A 20,152-nucleotide genomic window follows, 5' to 3' on the forward strand; every position below is an offset into this window, starting at 1 on the left:
GCTGTTACAGTTGTCTGCAATCCATGCACAGGAAACAAGTATATCTTGGTTAGGGCTTCCTGAGTCACTCACTGCACCAGGATCCACAAGAGATTGATACATCTGACCATATGAAATATTAAAGTTTTTGTATGGGAAATGAGGAAAGTTGAGAATAATGACAAATGGAGAGAAAGTACCTACAGTGTAAAGTGAGCTCATATTCAAAATAGAGGCCTTCTATAAGGTAGTAAGCAATGAGCAGCTTGATAGAAAACTGAGCAAAGGACATAAAAAGGCAAGTCACAAATGACACACCCTAAAAAGAGAAGTCCTATTCAGTGTTGGTGAGGGTTGGGAAAACAGACTGGTTCTGTTAGAATGTGGCAGCACTTGTCACTCCGTCATATTTTTAAATGTGCACACCCTTTGACGCCGAATACATTTTTAGGAATATACCTTAAAGAAATACTTGCTCTCATTTTGTACAGGAAAGCCTGAACAAAAATACATACAAAGAGACAAAATGCCTGAGAAGAAAGTCTGAGTGTGAATGTACAAGCATGCGTGTTTGCAAGTGGGCCGAAGACCCAGTGCCTGCAGGCGCACATGCGCACACAGGGGGGCCTGGATTGTTTCTGAGTTTTCTTCTGGTTCACTGATCTTTTATTTTTACCTGTTCTAGTATTACTCCATTTTAATTACTATGTCTCTATGGTGTATTTTGATAGCTAGAGGATATTTTCCATTTACTTAAAATTTTTCTTTGTCATGCACTCATTTCTTTTCATATGAGCTTCAGAATCAGTTTTTCAAGTCCTGAGTTTAAATATTAAATATGGGATTTTTATTGGATTGCTTTCTTTTATAGATTGCATTTAGGGAGAATGGGCATCTTTCTAATCCTCACTCTTCCCAATCCTGAACCAATTAAGAACATTGTACTTATCTCCATTTAGTTAGGTTCATTTTTTTATCCTTCAGTAAAGTTCAAAACACCTAGATGTATGTGTTCCTAAAGCCTTCACTTCGTGTCTTGTTCTCCCCAAGACACACCTTGGCGCCCCTGCACTTGGCGTGTGGAGGCCTGTCTCCCAGCACTCCTCCAGCACACGGCATTCTTGTTGGGCGGCTGGTCTTCATCTTCAGTGTTCGCCCTTACTTCAGAGAGTAGCAGGAGCTAGACCTCCGGTGGGCTGTCCTATGGGAAGCATTTTTTCTGGCCTTTTCTGCATTTGGAAAGGGCACCTTGAAGCAGGTTTCCCAGCAGGAGTGGTTGGGAGATTTGCAGCCTGGAGAGATGGCCTAGCACTGAGAGAATACCTCTATTACTCTGTTAGTGATTCTCGGACTTTAATGTACCAAATAGCACCTTAGGGGGCTTTTAAAATGCACATTCCTGCCCTCACCCCAAATATCAAGTCTGATTCATAGCAGTTATAAGATGGGGCTCAGGAATGTGAACTTTACATGAACCCCTCCCCAGGCCCCTTAGCAACCCTGGTCCATCAGCCTTGGTTACTGGTTGGTCTCATGCTGGTTTTGAGCACTGTTGACTAATGTGAAGATGTTTGTTGTCCTTTCAGAAGTAAGGAAACTCACATAAAATGTTTCTTAGATCCTTAACAATTTAAATCATGAAGATAATTGTTTTTGTAACTTATTAATTATTCCAAAATGAAAGCATCAATTATTGTTCAGCAGGGCTGTGCAGGCTTAATTGACACGACCCAATATAATGGTGGAAAAGTGCAGGTAGACTAACTATTCAAGCCAGTCTGTCGAGTCTGGACTAGGTCACAGCATGTGGAGTTTTGACTTAGAGCTGCCGCAGCTCGTGATTGGGCTTGGTTGTCTGTACATTGATGTAATGGCCACCGTTGATAGAGGACTACTGCTGATAGTTTATCCTCTGTAATTTTTTTTTATTGATCTAAAAGAAAAGGTAAGGAGATTTAGCCACAATGAAGAATGATTTTTCCTTTCTGGGGGAGCCTGTTCAGCCTGGGAATCCACAGATGTGGGCTCATGTTACTGGGAAAGCACAGGAGGAGTTCAGTGTGAACTGAATTGATTCTGTTAACAGAATTTGGCCGAGTACGCTGCATTCATTTTTTTGTAAATATTTTTCACTCTCGTGGTGTAGTTTTATAGTTGGGGAGACTGAGAGTGAGAAAGGTTATATGTTGGTAAAGACCAACAAGATACCAAGTGGAATCGACATCTGTATTTAGTCCCTTTCTTGGCTTTTAAACAGGTTTTTCTCATTGGAAAGCAGGATGGATTCTCTCTTCCTGGCTGGTTACTTTTTGATTTATATGCTATATGTTTTTTCAATGCTGATGTTCTGATTCGAGCTAGGCTTCTGATATAGCAAGTACATTCAGCTCATCCTTGTATGGGCTGGTCTGAAGAAACGATAGTAGGAAAAGGCAGGGCCTGCCTGGAGTAGTTAGGTAAGAATCGTTCTAAGGTCTGGGATCAGGTGGTGCGAGCTCATGGTCAGGTCACCAAAGAGGTGCCTTGAACAAGCAGTGCCCGCAACTTCTGTGTTGAGCAGCAGTGCTGCACTGGTTGCTGAGTGTGGAGACGAGCACAGGCTCTGATCACATCCTCCTCGGGCCCTGTCCTGCCTCTGGGAGCTGAGTGTCCTGAACAGGTTCTGCCACTGCCCCAAGTGGTGTGAGAGTGCCTGTGTGTGGGTGTAACAGGGGCCACATGCAACCATTAGTGCCCAGGCAGCACAGGCTGGACACCTGCGCCACTGTCTCCTCAGAGGACAGCCTCTCCAGATGGTGCTAATGGCCCCAAAGGGACCAAAGGCAGGTTTAGTTTTTGTAATAGTGCTTTAAAAAAAAAAAAAAAAAAACGTTAATGAAGTAAACTATACATAAAGAAAAGTACAGTCATGCAGCTTGATGAATTTTACAAAGTAAATGTACCTGTCTGCTCAGGTCTAGGAAACGGTGCTGTTAGCATCCCAGAAGCCCCAGTGTCCACCCCAAAGCACACATTAGGCTTGCCTGGTTTGAAGATCATATAAATGGACATGTCGCATTTTTCACTGAGCATTATTTTTGTGAGATTTCTCTGTGTTGCTTTGGTAATTGTTCATTTTGGTGCTGTATAATATTCCATTATAGAAATATAATGTGGGCATTGGAAAGTTTCTGGTGCTTACAGATGGTGCTGCTGTCAGCATTCTTTTACGCATCTTATATATATGTGTCCATTATGTTTATGTCTAAGGAGTAGAATAAGGCGGTGGGGGCATAGAGTTGCCTCCATTCAGCTGTAGCCTGCCTTGGCAAACTATTTCACACACTGGTGGTGCTTGTTTATAGAACCACGAGCTGGGCAGGCGAACTCCCGCTGGTCCACCCAGGCCAGTGCTTGGCATTTTCCTCTCTCTGGTTTTTGCCATTCTGGTGGTGTGTCTGTAGCACATTTGGTAAGTGACACCAGAGTAATCATTTATTGTCCTCATTTATGCACGTTCTCCATTCTAGCAACAGACATTTACTTGACATTATAACAGTTTGAAAATGAGAGGAGAAATCACGGGGTTGCTAACATCAAGATGACCAAAGCCTAAGTGAAATGCCAGCCCTGGCCTCCTCTTTACGTTGGATGTGTACAACCAGCTTGTGGCGGATATTTTGAGACTCTCTTCAGTCACTATAGTATGGAGGTGCCTGCAAAACTGCCCTGATAATTTTTAAAAAGGCCTGATTTGGCAACATAGATTCTGTATACTAACTGTTTTTATTTTTATAAAATATACAATCAGTTTTTCCTAACAGTTCAGGTTGTCTGTCCAAGTTTGGTTAGGTCAGCCTGCCACACTGAAAAGCCAGCATTTCAAAAGGTGAACTCTCTTTCCTTCCTTACCCTCTGGAGGAGATGCAGTGGGCAAGGGTAGAAAGATTTTGACACCCTTTCTCTATTTATTTCTAAAGCGGGTGCCATCCTAGCTAGCCATCTATGACTAAACCACAGACAAAGAGGTCAGGCTACTTACAGAACTCAACTATTTTCAGTTACCTAAAAAAGTCACCCATTCAAAATATACAATTTAATATCATTAAAATATAAAATATGTAACTCGATAGTTTTTAGCATATTCACAGAGTTGTACAACAACTGATAGTTAAATATAGATTTTCATCACCCCAAAAAGACTCCATTCATCCCACATTTGTCCTTTCCCCTAGTCTCTGGTCACCTTTAATCTGCTGTCTCTGTGGATTTGCCTCTTCTAGATATTTCATGTAACTAGAATCCTATAATATTCTTTTGTGACTGGCTTACACTTAGCGTAATGTTTTTAAGGTTCATCTATTTTGCAGTGTGTCAGAATTTATTTTTTATGGCTGGATATAATCCATTGCTTTGGTGTACCACATTTTGTTTATTCATTCATTGATGGATGTTTGAGTTGTTTCCACTTTCCACTCTTGAGAATGCCACTTCAAACATTCGTGTACAGTTTATACATTTTTATATGCATCGAAGCACTTAGTACATGATCAATAAAAATTGGTTCAATGGTCCTGGCCGGTTTGGCTCAGCGGTTAGAGCGTTGATCCACGGACCGAAGGGTCAGGGGTTTGATTCCTAATCAAGGGCACATACTTGGATTGCAGGTTTGATCCCCAGCCTCAGTTGGGGTCATGTGGGAGGCAACCAATCAATGTCTCTCTCACATCAGTGTTTCTCTCTCTCCCTCTCTATCTAAACATCAGTGGGAAAATATCCTCAGGTGAGGATTAACAAACGAACAAAAAAGAAATTACAAAAAAATTGGTTGAATGAAAAATAGTGCACTGTATAAGTGTGTACCTGTGCATGTGCATGTTTGTGCGCGTGCGGTGTTCTCTGGATTTGGGAAAGGCGCCAACGTTTGTGGCGTCTTCAGCTAAACCCACTTAGTGTATGTATGTTAAAGCTGTATCTGAGAAAAGTTGACATCCTAGAAAAGAAGGTTAGCAAAATGATTCAGAGTTCTTTTTATGATCCTGTTTTGAAAGGCAATGATGAGTTAGCTGAAATCAGACCATTCCCGAAAAAGATAAAGTATGTGAATCTTGGGGTGTGAAACATGTATGTGGAAATGGAAACACACACGTGCTGTGCTCTCTGGCTTCTCCCGTGAGCTGGTTGGGCTCATGGTCTGAGGCTTTCTGGACTTCATAGTCGGGCAGTTTTTATTGACAGCTGTTTAGCAACTGTGAGTGAAGCTGGAAAACCCTAGAAGTGGGAGTGGAAGCTTGTGTGGCCCCCCTGCTCCTTCACTGCTGATTGGTGATCGTCTCGATGTGCTTGTGCATAATGAGGGACGGAAGACCAACACAGAGCGTGACTGATTTGTAGGAAAAGCAAGGGGTGAGCAAAGGATGTATGAAATTGAAGACTGCCGTGAGGATAGTGGTCATTTTTTGGCCCAGAGATTTCTTTAGTATGAGACCTGTGACTTCATTTGGTATAGTTTAGTGTCTTAATTGGTTGTTGAAAGTGTGGGTTATGGTACCAGATTGCCTCGATTTAAATTCTGGCTCTGCCGCTGACTAGCTTAGTGTGTTTCTTGACTTCTTAAGTCTTGATTTTCTCATTTGTGAAACGGGAATAGTATAATGTCTGCGCCACACAGTTGTTGTGAGGAATAAATGCACATAGCATAGAATAAACATCCCCAAAATAGCAGTTTTCTTATTAAAGTAGTAGTTAAAATAAAAATAAGACAAGAACACAGTTTGATAGGCTACCTTGATTCTAGAGACCAGTATTAGTTATTCTGTACAAGGTGGTAAAATACCCTAAATTACTAAACCTCAAATTCATTATTTGATCGATTTGACACTTGGAAAAGTGGGGTCAAATGCCAAAGGGACACTTATTTGAAACGAAAAGGGCAGTGCTTTTGCACATGGTTCCTGCTTGGGCCGTGCTGTACCATTCCTGGAGAAGGGCCCTTGTGGTTGGAGGGTGAGCCACGAGACCCCGCTTCCTGTCCAGTAGGCCTGTGTGATGTTGACGCTCAGATTCTATGAAAGAAACTGTTCTGATCAGTAAATGTATCGGAGCTGCCTAGCATGGCATGGTGCTATAACATGGTGCCATTTTGTAAGGTGTAAACTTTGAATTACCTCAGGGAAGCATTTACGTGCTATGTGCTTAACACTCTGTACTTTAAGCCCATGGAGTTATTTGATGCTAGTGTATTTTCTGTAAATGTCACCAGAGTGGCCCATTGGAAAGGGCCTGGGTGACACTGAATGGCAGCTTGCCCTGTTGGAATGCCGTTCTGCATATAACTCAGCTGCACTGACTCACTCCCACAGCATTGCACATGTATATTTGTGCTGCATGTAGATCTGGCTGAGTACAACATGGGCATTTTTTAGGACTCCATATTTAGGAGTGATGGCAGTTTAAAAGTGCCTGTCGGAGATTGAAATACAAACAGGCTTTTTTGGGTGGCTGTCTTTTTCTAAAGGGGTATATGAAGTCTTTTTATAGAAAAACCTTTCCCGTTTTGGTTACAAAGCACAGTGGTACTTAGCTGCTGCTACAAAAAGCAAATTAAGTCTTTCGTGCCTTGATCACCGGAGGACAGAACACCCATTAGATTTGCAGGCAGGAAGCTGATGGGGGCCCTTACCTGGTGCATCTCAGCTGCTGGGAGTCATTTATTATTTATTTATTTATTTATTTTAAAATTTGTTTTTATTGATTTTAGAGAGAGAGAAGGGGGGAGTGAGAAAGAGAGAGAGATATTGATGAGAGAGCACCATTAATTGGCTACCTCCTGCACACTCCCTACTGGGGACTGAGCCTCAACCCAGACATGTGCCCCGACCAGGAATCGAACCAGCGACCTCTTAGTGCATGGAACAATATCAGTCAACTGAACCACGCCAGGTGGGCCGCTGGGAGTCATTTAAAGGTGACAGCTTCCTAACGCTATTTCCACAGGTCTCTGAACCTATAGTTTCACCATTACTGGACTAACATAGGTAGCATTCCAGCTCTCCTGTGTAAAATATTTTGAAGTAGAATTGCTGAATGAAAACGTGTTCCCCAGGTTGTACTTCTAAACTATTACATCAGAGAATTTCAAAAGGGGAGGTTGCATTTTGCTGAGTGCATGTGATGTTTTCCTTCTTATCAGCTTCTGTGTTGTGCAGTTGGACTGTGTGGTCTGTTTCCTCACTACAGCACAGAGGGGATGGAAATGCCTTGCCGTCTGCTTCAGCCTGTGGAGTGGGACCAGCTCCGAGGAGAGCCCTTTTCCCACCGTGCAGAGTACCAGTCAAGGCCGCCAAGACAGTGTGAACCTATGGGTGGTGTCATGGTGTACCCAGACTTGCATTTTGAGCCTTGTTCATTTGGTATTTTTGTTTTGGATAAGAAAATATGCTTATTAAATTTATGGGAGCAAATAAGTTGTTGACAAATTCTGCATCCAAAATTATACTTGACCAAATCTAGCAAGAAGTATTGAAGTGGATTTGATAAAATCCATCTATTTATGATAACTCTCGGCAAAGCGGGAATAAAGGGAACATACCTTAACATAATAAAGGCCATATATGACAAATCTACAGCTACCATCACATTCAGTGGTGAAAAGTTGAAAGTGGTTTTTCTTTAAGATGAGGAATAAAGCAAGCATGTTCACTTTTGCCACTTTTATTCAACACAGTACTGGAAGTTCTAGCCACAGCAGTCAGACAAGAAGAAGAAATAAAAGGCATCAGAATTGGAAATGAAGAAGTAAAACTCATTATTTGCAGATTACATGACACTATATATAGAAAACCCAAAGAAGCCACCAGAAACTATTAGAACTGATAAATGAATTCAGTACTGTAGTAGGATTCAAAATTAATATTCAGAAATGGGTTGCATTTTAATATACCAATAATGAATTGTCAGAAACAGAAATTAAGAAAATCCCATTTGTAATTGCATAAAAATACCTAGGAATAAATTTAAGGCAGCTCAGGCTTTCTTTTTACTGTGAGATTCTGCATGCTAATGCATTCTTTAGGGCACCTGGTTTTGAGAGAAGCTGTATGGAATGATACATTATGTAACTGTGTGGGTCAGGCTGTAACCATTCTTTGCAGCCTGGAGTTGTTGAGGTCACTGGGGGACACTGAACCCGACAGTGGGATTCCGTAGGTGGGAGAGCCAGGCCTAGAGAACAACCAGTGCAGATGCAGTGAGCAGAGGTTCCTAGTGGGAGGGGGAGCTCTTCTCATCAGGTTGGTTCTCTTATTTTTGAGTTTTAAGTGTTGTTTGCATATTTTGGATAACAGTCCCTTATCAGATGTGTCTTCTGCAAATATTTTTTCCCAGGCTATGGCCTCTCTTCTAATTTGCTTGATACTGTCTTTTGCAGAGCAGAAGATTTAAATTTTAATATCCACTTATCAATTATTTTACATTTAGGTTTATGATCTATTTTGGATAAATTTTTGTGAAGGGTTTGTGGTGTGTTTCTTTGTTCATTCTTTTGCATGTGAATGTCCAGTCAGTCCAGCACCATTTGTTGAAGAGACTAGCTTTACTTCTTTGTCAAAAATCAGTTGACTCTATTTATGGGGTCTTGATTATTGTAGCTTTATAGTAAGTCCTGAATTCAGTGAGTGTTAGTCCTTCACCTTTGGAAGTTGCTCTGGGTGAGTCAGCGAGTGAGTGGTGAGTGAATGAGAAGGCCGAGGACATTACTGTACACAACTGTAGGCTTTATAAACACTATACACTTAGGTCACACTAAATATATAAAATAATTTTTTCTTAAAAAACAATCATCTATAGCTTACTATAACTTTTTTACTTTATAAACTTTAAAATTTTTCTTAACTTTTCAACCCTTTTGTAGTAACACTTGGTTTAAAACACAAACACGTTGTATAGCTGTACAAATATATTTTCTTTCTTTATATCATTATTCTATAAGCTTTATATTTTAAACTTTTTTGTTAAAAATCAAGACGCAGACACACACATTAGCTTAAGCCTGCACGGAAACAGGATCCTCAGTATCTTACCTTGTCCCGCGGGAGGGTCTTCGGGGGCAATGCCATGCACGGACTGCCCTCTCCTGTGATAGCAGTGCTGCCTCCGGCAACCTCCCGCAGGACCTGCCTGCCTCTTCCTGAGGAGGGGTCACACTTCATAAATGTGTCCATGGTGGTTGGCTAGGTTTGTTTCTTATTTTCATCATGGATTTACTTGTCAGTAGATAATGCACCCTGAGCATTCCTGTCTAGTAAAGAGAACCTTTCCGTGTTGGGCTCCATGTTCTCGGCATATTTAAGGAGCTTGTTCAGGTCTGCAAAAGTTTCTGGTCAAATTAAATGAAACTCAGCAAGTGCTTGTGAAACAAATTGGTCTAAAAAGTGGTCTTTTTAAAAAAATTTTAGATCACCTGGGGGTCCTTCAGGTCGGAGTGGACATCGGATGGTAGCCTGGAAGAGACAGTTAATCCTTTTTGGTGGCTTCCATGAGAGTACAAGGTTAGTGACAATAACAGGAAGATTTTTCTCTGCTGGAGTAGTAAGGAGTGGACTTTTTATGGGAACAACCATTCTGAATATACATGGAAAATGCTGCCCATCTCCTAACATCAGAGCCAGCTTTGTGGGCACGCAGCTCAAGTGGACACCCGGGCCCCACACTCAGGAGAGCCTGAGCTTAGTGTTGGCTCTGCTGTCACTGTCTTGGAATTCTTCTTATTTTTCTCTTCTTTTTCTTTTAAATATGTCTTTATTGATTTTTTAGAGAGAGAGAGAAGCATCAATGTGACAGAGAAACATCATTCAGTTGCCTCCTGCACGCTCCCTACTGGGGATTGAGCCCGCAACCCGAGCATGTGCCCTGACCAGGAATCAAACTGGGACCTCTCAATCCGTGGGGCAACACTCAATCCACTGAGCCATACTGGCTGGGCATTGGAATTCTTAATAAGCATTGACCAGGCCCCACATTTTTATTTCGCACTGTGCCCTGCAGATGATGTGGTCATCTTATCTAACTCCGGGTTCTCAAACTTGAGCCTGGTACAGACTTCCCTGCAGGGCTTGTTAAAACTCTGGTTGCCGAACCCCATCTCACATTTCTGACTCAGTAGTCCTGGGCCTGAGACTCTGCATTTCTGCACACTCACAGGTGCTACTGATGCTACTGGCTGGGGGACCTCTGCTGGGGACGCAGCAGTAGCTGGTGTTCTGCAGTTGTGTCTGAAGAGGGGCCTCCACTTCTCCAGTGTCATGGTTACCTTGTTGTAAGCCACAGTGCATTCCCAGGCCAGCCTAGGAGAGTCCCTGATTGTTTAAGCCTGTCATCTGTACATATGCCCTCTTAATATCCCTTGATTAGTCTAGAAAAACAAGATATACAGTTAATAGGTGAGTGGTATTCCTGTCGCCATTATAATATAATAACAACATTTTGGGTGAAACATCTAGACTGTCACGACGCCTGGTGAACGCCACGCAGTGCTTTTCCTCTGACCGTGTTGAAGGTGGATGGATCTCCAAGTGCCTCATTTCCCACTCTCCTTTCTTCTTTAAAATACAGCGTAGTTACCAATTTGTTCATTGTGGTGGCCTCACTCACATTCTTGTCACATTATAGATCCATTTACACACTTTTAAAGAAATAATTACTGGCATATGAAAATAAATCCTTGCACACATATGTGAAGAAGGAGGTGTTTGGTGGGGGAAGAGTGAGCGTTGTAATTTTTCCCATCCCCCCACGTTAGGCTGAGGACTGTGTAGGTTGGGCTCCATTTAAGCTTCCATTTTCTTCATGAATAAAGACTATTTATATTCATTGAGAAACAGGGATATAAATTCTTAAGTGCTTTGAAGAGGATTTGAAAAGTATAACTCAAACGAGTTGCATCCTTGAAGGCGTAACTTGGGTGAAATAAAGCTTTAGTTTTATGTCTTGTCATATAGTTTACCATGTGGTTTTTATACAGTCTCTTAAGCTATTGGTAGGACCGGTTATCTTAAATTAAAGTTGAGGAAACCAAGATAATAAGTGGTAGAACTTGTCCTCAACCAAAGATGACTGATTTTCAATTGGCCCCATAGTCTGTCCTCCTGCTCTCGCCCTGGCTCCCGCCCAGGTCTGCCCTCCCGCCAAGTAGGTGTTTGATTAATCGTTGCCATTTTGCACAAGAGAACATGAGCTATTTTTTAATGTTTTTATAGATTTTATATATAGAGAGGGGACATTGATGTGAGAGAGAAACATCAGCCAGTTGCCTCTCGCATGCACCCTGACCGGGGATTGAACGCACAACCCAGGCATGTGCCCTGACCAGGAATCAAACTGGCACCTTTTGGTGCGTGGGATGATACTCAGCCAACTGAGCCACACTGGCCAGGGTTTGCGCTATTTTTTAAAATTGATACCCAAGGAACTGTTGTTTATATTTATCCTTGGAACTTTTTAAAAAACAACAACAATGAATAATTGTCACATACATACATGGAGATTCCTGATTTTGTCAGCACAGTAATTCAGCACCTACTGTGTGCAGGACAGGGATTGAGATCAATATAGCCCCTCCTCCTGGCACCTCAGGTTAAAAGTGAATCAAATTTTACAGTGGTTGTAATTTGCAACCATTTCAAAATTACAACTTTTTTCAAAGCTATTGTCATCTGTTACCTTGTTTAAAGTTACTGTTTATGGAATATTTCAAAATATAGAAAAAAAATGAAGATACTAGAATAGATAGCTGTGTAGTCACCATCTATATTAAACAAATGAATTTGACTTGTAAAAACCAAATAAAAGTTGATAGTTATTGACGCTCAAATAGCTTTTTTGTGCCCTGGCTGGTTTTGCTCAGCAGCTAGAGCATTGGCCTGCGGACCAAAGAGTCTCAGGTTTGATCCCGGTCAAGGGCATGTACCTTGGTTGTGGTCTGTCCCCGGCCCTGGTCAGGGTCGTGCGGGAGGCAGCCAGACAATGTGTCTCTCTCACATTGATGTGTGTCTCCCCCCCCCCCCCCACTCTGTCTGGAAGTAGATGGAAAAATATCCTCAGGTGAGGATTAAAAAATATATATATATAGCTTTTTTGCTGAAAATCGGCAGTGCGAAATCTAAAGAAAGAGTGGAATGTGGGGAAGCCTCCCCATTGCTCAGTTGCACCTGCACTTGCAGAACGGTGCATTTAGTTGTGGTGCCAGTCAGAAAGTTCAGGTTTCTTTAAATCCTCACCCGAGGACTTTTTTCCATTCTTTATTCAGACAGAGTGGGAGGGAGAGAGAGCGAAATATCGACATGAAAGGGACACATCGAGTGGCTCCACCTGCACGACCCAACCAGGGCCGGGGACAAACTGCAACCAAGATACATGCCCTTAGCGGGAACCGAACCCGGGTCTGTCTGGACCGCAGGCTGATGCTCTAACCACTGAGAATACCGGCCAGGGCAAGTTCATGTTTCTTGGTTGTCCACCAGACGACTTGTTCTGTTTCAACTGCCATGCCTTGCACAGCGTTTGAGGGTATAGGTGCGCAGACCGGCCTTGCACAGTGGTCCTCCTGCTATGGAGCTCCAGTCTTGGAGAAAACACAGCATTGATTTGAGAGTGAGAGCGAGAGAAACATCGATTACCTTCCAGTAATGTGCCTCGACTGAGGATGGAACCTGTAACCTAGGTATGGGCCCTGACCGGAATTGAACCCTCAACCTTTTGGTGTATGGGGCGATGCTCCAACCAACTGAGCCACTTGGCCAGGGCTGCAAGATTGTGATTTTATAAACTGTGTAAGGAAATATGCTATAACTTTCAGATTAAAAAGTCTTTCCAGGCAGATTACTATGCTTCTATGATCTAGCATTATTTCTGTTTTCAAATGCAAACTCCCATAAGCTGCCAGTCCTGTCATGAATTTAGATTTTAATTAAACTGATAACAGTACAAATGGTGGAAAACTCACTTTAAGTTAGGTTTGCTTTTTAATGTCACTGTCTTTGTGTTTATGTGACTTTATTATAACCAGAGATTACATCTATTACAATGACGTGTATACCTTTGACTTGGACACATTCACGTGGAGCAAGCTGTCCCCATCAGGGACGGGGCCCACACCCAGATCAGGCTGCCAGATGTCCGTCACTCCTCAGGGCGGCATCGTCATCTACGGGGGCTACTCGAAACAGGTAAGGCGTGGCATGTAAGTTCTCCAATAATGAGAACTCACTGCATATTGGTTTCTTATAAACAATTCCTTTTACTGAGTGAGAAATGGACAGAGATGGTGTTAATCTGCTCCAGTCATATTACATTCTAATCTGTATGCCTGAAAACACTGCAGTGTGAATAATTCTGTGTGTGGGGATCTAGCGCTGTACGGCGTTCCGTTGTAGAATATACCACGACTTGTTTCGCCTTTCTGTTGCTAACGGGCCTTTTCTTTCCTCATCTGCAAGCAGTGATGGCATGCACACGGACGTTCTCCTGCACGTCTCTTGGTTCACGTGCAGTAGAGGGTCTCCTGCTGGCTTAGGGTGTGTGTCCTCCACACAGGCTGCCCACTCACTGCATCAACACCCACCAGCATTTCTCCCTCCATTGCTTACTGGCACGTCACCAGTGAGTAAACAGTGAATCTGAGAGGGATGAATTGGTATCTCACTGAAGGCTTTTTCTTATTCTTTTTATTTTGAAAAAATTTCCGACACTCACTTATTAGAAAGAATTAGTGAATACTTATGTATCCCCCCACCTAGTTTCTGCCGTTGATATTTCACTATACTTGTTGTATCACATATTTGTTCATATCTTCACTGCTCTCCACCCACTTTTTATATATGTCAAAGTGTACACTTCCCCCTAAATACCAGAACGTGTGTATCACTGAACAGAGTTCACTGTTTAATTTTAATGTGAAAATTTGTACAGTGAGGTGCACACATTTGCGTGTGTGCTTGCTGGTTATGACAGATGGATGCACCTATGAGCTCCAGTTCTGCTGAGCCCTTCCCAGCCACCCCTGCTCACGCCCCCCCAAGGCAAAGACTGTTCTGGTCTTTCGCACTGCGTATTTGATTGCCTGTTCTGGAACTTCAGATAGGTAGAATCATGCAAAACGTGTTCTTCAGAGGACGCCTCCTTTCACCCAGCGTGTTCTGAGATTTGTCAACGTTGCACATTTCAGTTAACTGCTTCTTCATGCTGAGTAGTATTCGTTATGTAACACACCACAGTTTGCCCATTTTTTAATTGGTGGACACCTGGTCTGTTTCCACTTTCTGACTGTTTTGAATAAAGCGCTGTCAGCATCCTTGTGCAAGTCGTTCTGTGGCTGCATGCTATGATGTCTCTTGGGTAGATTTCTAGGAGTGAACCTGCTGGCCTGCAGAGGAATATAACAGTTTAATAAGAAACTGTTGCGCCTCTTCCCGAAGTATTGCACCAGAACCACCTGAGAGCTGCGGCTGCTCCACTTACTTGCCAGCACTTGATGGGCTCACACTCTTCACTTTTGGCCTTTCCGGTGGATGTGTGCCATCTTGTGGTTTTAATGCTCATTTCCCCCAGGTGACATGAGCCCCATCTATGACTTGGTGGCTGAGCAGGCTGCCAGTGGGGTAGTTGGGACAACTGAGGCAGGGAAGTGCCCTGCAGCTGGGAGGTGTCTTGTGTCCACCTTCTTCCATACCCCCATCCACCACAGTGAACAGTCAGCCTTTGTTCTGGGAAGAGAAAATGTCTGACAGTCAGGGGGGTCCTGAGAAGCAGGCTGGTGTGGCCAAAGCTGTGATCCAATACTTTATCACAGCAGATGCTTCATAGAGTAAACCGGATGATAAACAGAGTGAAATCTTGTCAAACTGTTGCCGCTGTTAATCAAAACAATGCCTGATTCATGGTGCTTATTTTCTCTAGCCCGCACCACGAACTAGTTGGGTGGATAATCCAAATTCACTTACTCCAGGCCTGTGGCATTTGAATTGCAGTGAAAAGCTTATCTGTTGGGATTCATGGGGGATTTATCAGAATTAGTGAAAGATTTGAGTTGTGAGTACTATGGAATATTAAAAAGCAGTTAGTCTAGGTAGGTGGTGGGCTGCATGGAATAACTGACGGTGGTCTGCTCAAGGCCTGATGGGAACACCCTTCACAGGGAGCCCCCTGGGTGGGAGAGCTCCTCCTCACCTGGAGTCACCACCTGGCAAAGGGGGCTGCTGGACGACCTGGCAGTGAGCTGACAACGTGCCTAGCACATTGTCCAGCGAAAATGCCTTGGAACCACCCGGAGCAGCCTGCACAGGCAGGGTCTTAAATCATGAGGTGTCGGAAAGAGTAGCCTCTTCATGGTTTCTGTGTTTCACGAGTGGTACACAGGGGACCTCAGCCATCACTGTGGCTGGTTTTGAAAAATTGCTGCCATTGTAAATCCAAGGGAACCAGGATGAAATGATGATAACTTTATAAATTCAACCTCCCATTGGCCAAGATACTGAGAACAGGAGGCAGCTTGCCATCTCCACTGCTCCAGACATGTGAGCCAAGAGGAATCGATGGCATTTTAAATACAGTAGCCCCTCTTATGTGTGAGGGATACGTTCTAAGCCTCCTAGTGGATGCTTGAAACCATGGAGAATAACAAACCCTGTATATACTATGTTTTTTCCTATACATACATACCTATGATAGAGTTTAATTTATAAATCAGACACAATAACAGATGAACAATAACTAATAATAAAATAGAACAGTTATAACAATAGACTGTAATAAAAGTTATGTGTATGTCCTCTCTCTCCAGTAATTTTTATATTTCCAGTCTAAACCTGTTCCTGAATCTGGGTGACTATTCAGGAACCTCGCAATAAATGGCTTAGTCACACTCATTTTAGGGGATTCCTTGCTGAAGCCTCTCTGTAGGCTCGGTGTCTTCTGGCACAACACATTGTCGTCAGTTGCAGCACATTTTTTGTGTATGTCTTCCACAGATTTCGTGCCTTTTCCAGCTTAACTCACATGCGCAGTGGCCTTAGCTTTTGTGTTTTGACATGCAACAGCAAAAGTACCATAAATTTCTTTTTCCTTCTTCACAATTTCACAGTTAGATTTTTTTTACTGTAGATCTTGGCAACCTCAATATACAGGGGTTTTTTTTTTCTTTCTTTTTCTTTTTTTATTAAATCGGGAACTTTTAAAATTAAACCTTTCACTTAATGGAAACACAGCTGCTTTTTGGCATACCGAATTGTCAGCATCAATACTTGTGCGCTTTGGGGCATTATTAAGAAAAATAAGGGTTACTTGAGTACAAGCACTGCAATACCATGACAGTCGATTTGATAACCGTTTTGATTAGTGACTAATGGGCAGGGAGCATGTACAGTGTGGAGATGGCGGACAAAGGAATGATTCACATCTCAGGTGGGACAGTGTGAGGTTTCATCACACTATTTCATAATGACTTGCAATTTAAAACTTATAAATTGTTTATTGGGGGAATTTTCCATTAAAAATTTGGCGCTATGGTTGACCACAAGTAACTGAAACTGGGGAGAGCAAAACCGTGGATAAGGGGGACTGTAACTCACCCTCCCGTCTGGGAGCGTGTCTGGAGCACGCATGCGGAGTAGGGCTGTTTCTGCCTGTCAGCTGTACATTGGAGCCACGTGGCCGGCAGGGCCTCCTCGCTCTGTCAGTTGCATCGCTTTTCTCAGCGCTCGGGATGGGACCTGTGTTCGCACAGTCCCTGGTTTGGACATGTTGTGAGGCTGCTTTAATAGACCCTGGAAAAGCAGGGAACTCGAAGCTAACGTCTCTCTTTCATGGCTTTTCATTTTGTTTCAATCTTGGCCAGGTTGCAGCTGCTTGTATGGAAATTCCCAGCCCTTTGGGGAGAAATCTGAGAATGCCCCAAACAGTGGACAGAAGTGAGGCTCTCAGAGTGCGGTTGCCTAGTCAGCTCTCTGGAGCACAAGGCCTTTGCTCGCCTCGGAGCTGCTGCCTTTCTAGGGACCGGACTGCCCTAAAAGCGGGAGTCTGGGGTGGCCTGGGGTACCTGCTCTCAAGACAATCGAAATGAGCCCATCTCCGAGTCAGACGGAGGGAGCCGGAGCTCCTGATTCGAGAACAGGAGTGTAGAGCTTGCACCCGGGCTGCAAGGATAGGGCCTGGGACGGGTTTGGGGGAGGGGTTTGTGCGCAGCCCAGTGCTAGGCTGGGGTCTCAGACAGACTCTGAGTAATTTCAGAGACAGTTGAGTTTTTTTTTTTCAGCTTAATGTAACACTTCATACACATCTCTCAGATGTCTTTGGATTCCATTAGTACTGTATTAGACAGAAATGTATGAGTGGAGGAATAGATTGTGCTCTGTAGAGTGAACGCCTGGGTTATTGCTATGTGGCATCAATGTCAGTCTCCTGAGCTGCTCAGAGGAGGAGGCTCATCCTTAGAGAAAAGCTGGGCCCTTTCCAGAGCTTCGACTCCCTAGACGGAAGTTTGACATCTCCAAAAATCCATGCAAATTCTGTTTCCTCTTCTAGTACAACTTAATGCAGTGAAAAGACGACCTGAGTGATTCAAGCCAGAGTGATTGATATGCACTGACAGGAAGAACCTGTGGCGCAAGTGATCCACAGTGAGAGAATAATACAAGGCAGTGTTTTGTTCCTTTTGAGGACAGAGATTGTATTTGGGGGGAAGTCACAACATTTCAAGAAAAGAAGCTACTGTAAAGGAGGAGTGAAACCTGCTGGGGTGTGCAGACCCTTAACTAGTCAGCTCCGGTCAAAAGGGCATGGCATCCTTGTCCCCAGCCAGGGCTCTTCCTGGCTTGGCACTGCGGAAGCTGTGGACTTGGGTGGGCTAGTAGCGCTCTTTAGGAAGAGTGCTGGCTGTCAAGGCCGTGACGGGGATGTATTTGAAAGTTACAGTGTAGAAGATTTTCCCCAGTCCTGGCCGGTGTGGCTCATTTGGTTGAGTGTCGCCCTGTGCACTGCGGAGTCGCTAGTTCAATTCCAGATCAGAGCGCATGCCCAGGTTGTGGGCTCGGTCTCTGGCTGGGTGCGTACAGAAGGCAGCCAATGTCTGTCTGTCTGTCTGTCTGTCACTTCCTCTCCCCCCTCTTTCTCTCTAAAAATCAATAAAAACATATTTAAAAAAGGCATCCCCCCCACCCCCGCCCTGGCCGGTTTGGCTCAGCGGTTAGAGAGCCAGCCTGCGGTCCAGAGAGACACGGGTTCGGTCCCCGCTAAGGGCACATGCCTCGGTTGCAGTTTGTCCTCAGCCCTGGTTGGTTGTGCAGGTGGCAGCCACTCGATGTGTCCCTTTCACGTCGATGTTTCTCTCTCTCTCTCTTCCTCTCTCTCCCTCCCATTCTATCTGAACAAAAAATGGAAAAATGTCCTCGGGTGAGGATAAACCCCCCACCCCCTTAGCCTGTTGATTCTGAAAATTAATGATTGTTGTCAGGAAAACAGCACAGTTAATGTTGGCAGGTGCAGTGATGACAAGTAGGCCACAAGAGAGTTTGGCTGAAGCATAGCTGTCACTGAATTACTGACGGCAAAAAGAGATGCCACTGAATTTCTTCACTGCCCCCCCCCCACACACACACACACATGGGAGAGGCCTCTGGGCGTGAATTTAGTTCCTAAAAATGCTGGGTCTTTGATCTGAAAGGGCAGGCATGGAAGTGGTGGTAGTTATTTCCTCTCTGTGAACCTGCTGGGAAAAGAGAAGAAAGTCTAGTCTTAATAACTGTGTAACATGCAGAAGTTGCATCACTTGAATTGTGCAGGTTCTTCCAGAAGGAAAACAAGAGGCTCGCACCAGTTTCATTTCCTGAGATTTGAGCTGTTCCCCACACACGGCCCATGTTGAACGTCCTTGGTTTTAGGATATTCAGATTACATGTCCAGTCCATGGACATTGGATTGTTCTGTTTTCCAAAAGGAGAATAGCTCCCCTCCCCATTATAGTAAACACAACACATGCTCATGAGTTAAAAGAAAAAGAATTACGCACGTACGTTTCCTGGCTGTCAGCGGAGGGGGCCGAGCCGCAGCCGCCAGCAGCCGCCAGCGCCCCAGTGCCCAGATCGTGGTTTCTGACACCACCTCCGGTGAGGCAGGGCCAGATCTGTGGAGGACAGGCAAGGTCTAGGCCTCGGGCAAGCAGTACACAAGATGAGTCTGGAGCGTCTTGTGCCAGATCCTAAGGAAGCAGCTCACATTGATGGGGGTGTCGGAGGGACACGGGGCCGACTGAGAGCTCCCAGCAGCTAGAACCATTTGAGCAACAAAATGAAATGATACTGGTTATAGCCCAAAGTGAGTCCATACGATTGTAAATACATGACTGAATAGATGAACTGGGGGCGGAGGCAAAACTCCTGTGCGGAGTTCCACAGAAGTTGGGTAGACCGTGCTCCCTCCAGGAGGTGGAGATGACTTCCCTCTCTGTAAGGGGCTTCAGCGGGGTGTCCTTCTGAACAGGACAGTGTGGAAAGCTGGTGGTGGGCTTGGGGTGGGTAACTTGACGGGACAAACCTGAAAAGCACCTCAGCTAGGTGATCATGGCCAACACTACCAGTGATAAGTCATGGTGACAGCACGCACTCTTGATGTGATGGATGAGAGGGGTGATGTACCTCTGGGATCCGCCACCTGAAAGCTCACAACCACCATACAAATCCGAATAGAGGGACGTTTTGTGAAACACCCTACCAGTAGTCCTAAAAACTGCCAAGGTCGTCAAAAACAAGGCAAGTCTAAAACACTCCCAGAGGAGCCCAAGGATTCATGATGAAGAAATATAATGTGCTGTCCTAGAACAGAAAAGGACAGGAGGGAACAACTAAGGAAATCCGACTAAAGAGTTACTTCAGCGAATGGTACTTTGTCAATTATTAGGTCATGAATTGTGACAAATGTGCAACACTAACTGTAGGTGTTAACTGTAGAGGAAACGGTGTGGGGTATATGGGAAACCTCAGTACTATTTTCTGACTTTTTCTGCAAATATAAAGCTATTCTAAAATTAAAATTGTATTAAAAATAGAGAATTTAAATTACAAGTACAAAGAAGTTAAGATTCACTGAAATTTTTCCAGGGTATTTGCCAAGTAGTTTTCTAGACACCTACAGTGTTTAGGTAACAGCT

At 43.9% G+C, this 20,152-nt stretch overlaps 1 protein-coding gene across 1 annotated transcript in view; it reads left to right on the forward strand.

The window, feature by feature from the left end:
* Positions 1-20,152, forward strand: part of KLHDC4 (kelch domain containing 4) — a 42,568-nt gene that overhangs the window by 16,795 nt on the left and 5,621 nt on the right. The window contains exons 6-7 of the mRNA XM_036275575.1: positions 9,414-9,506; positions 13,022-13,181. Of these exons, the coding sequence (XP_036131468.1) occupies positions 9,414-9,506; positions 13,022-13,181 (253 nt within the window). The remainder of the gene's footprint in view (positions 1-9,413; positions 9,507-13,021; positions 13,182-20,152) is intronic.

Source organism: Molossus molossus, unplaced genomic scaffold (assembly GCF_014108415.1).
Source record: "Molossus molossus isolate mMolMol1 unplaced genomic scaffold, mMolMol1.p scaffold_m16_p_21, whole genome shotgun sequence".
NCBI classification, from domain to species: Eukaryota; Metazoa; Chordata; class Mammalia; order Chiroptera; family Molossidae; genus Molossus; species Molossus molossus.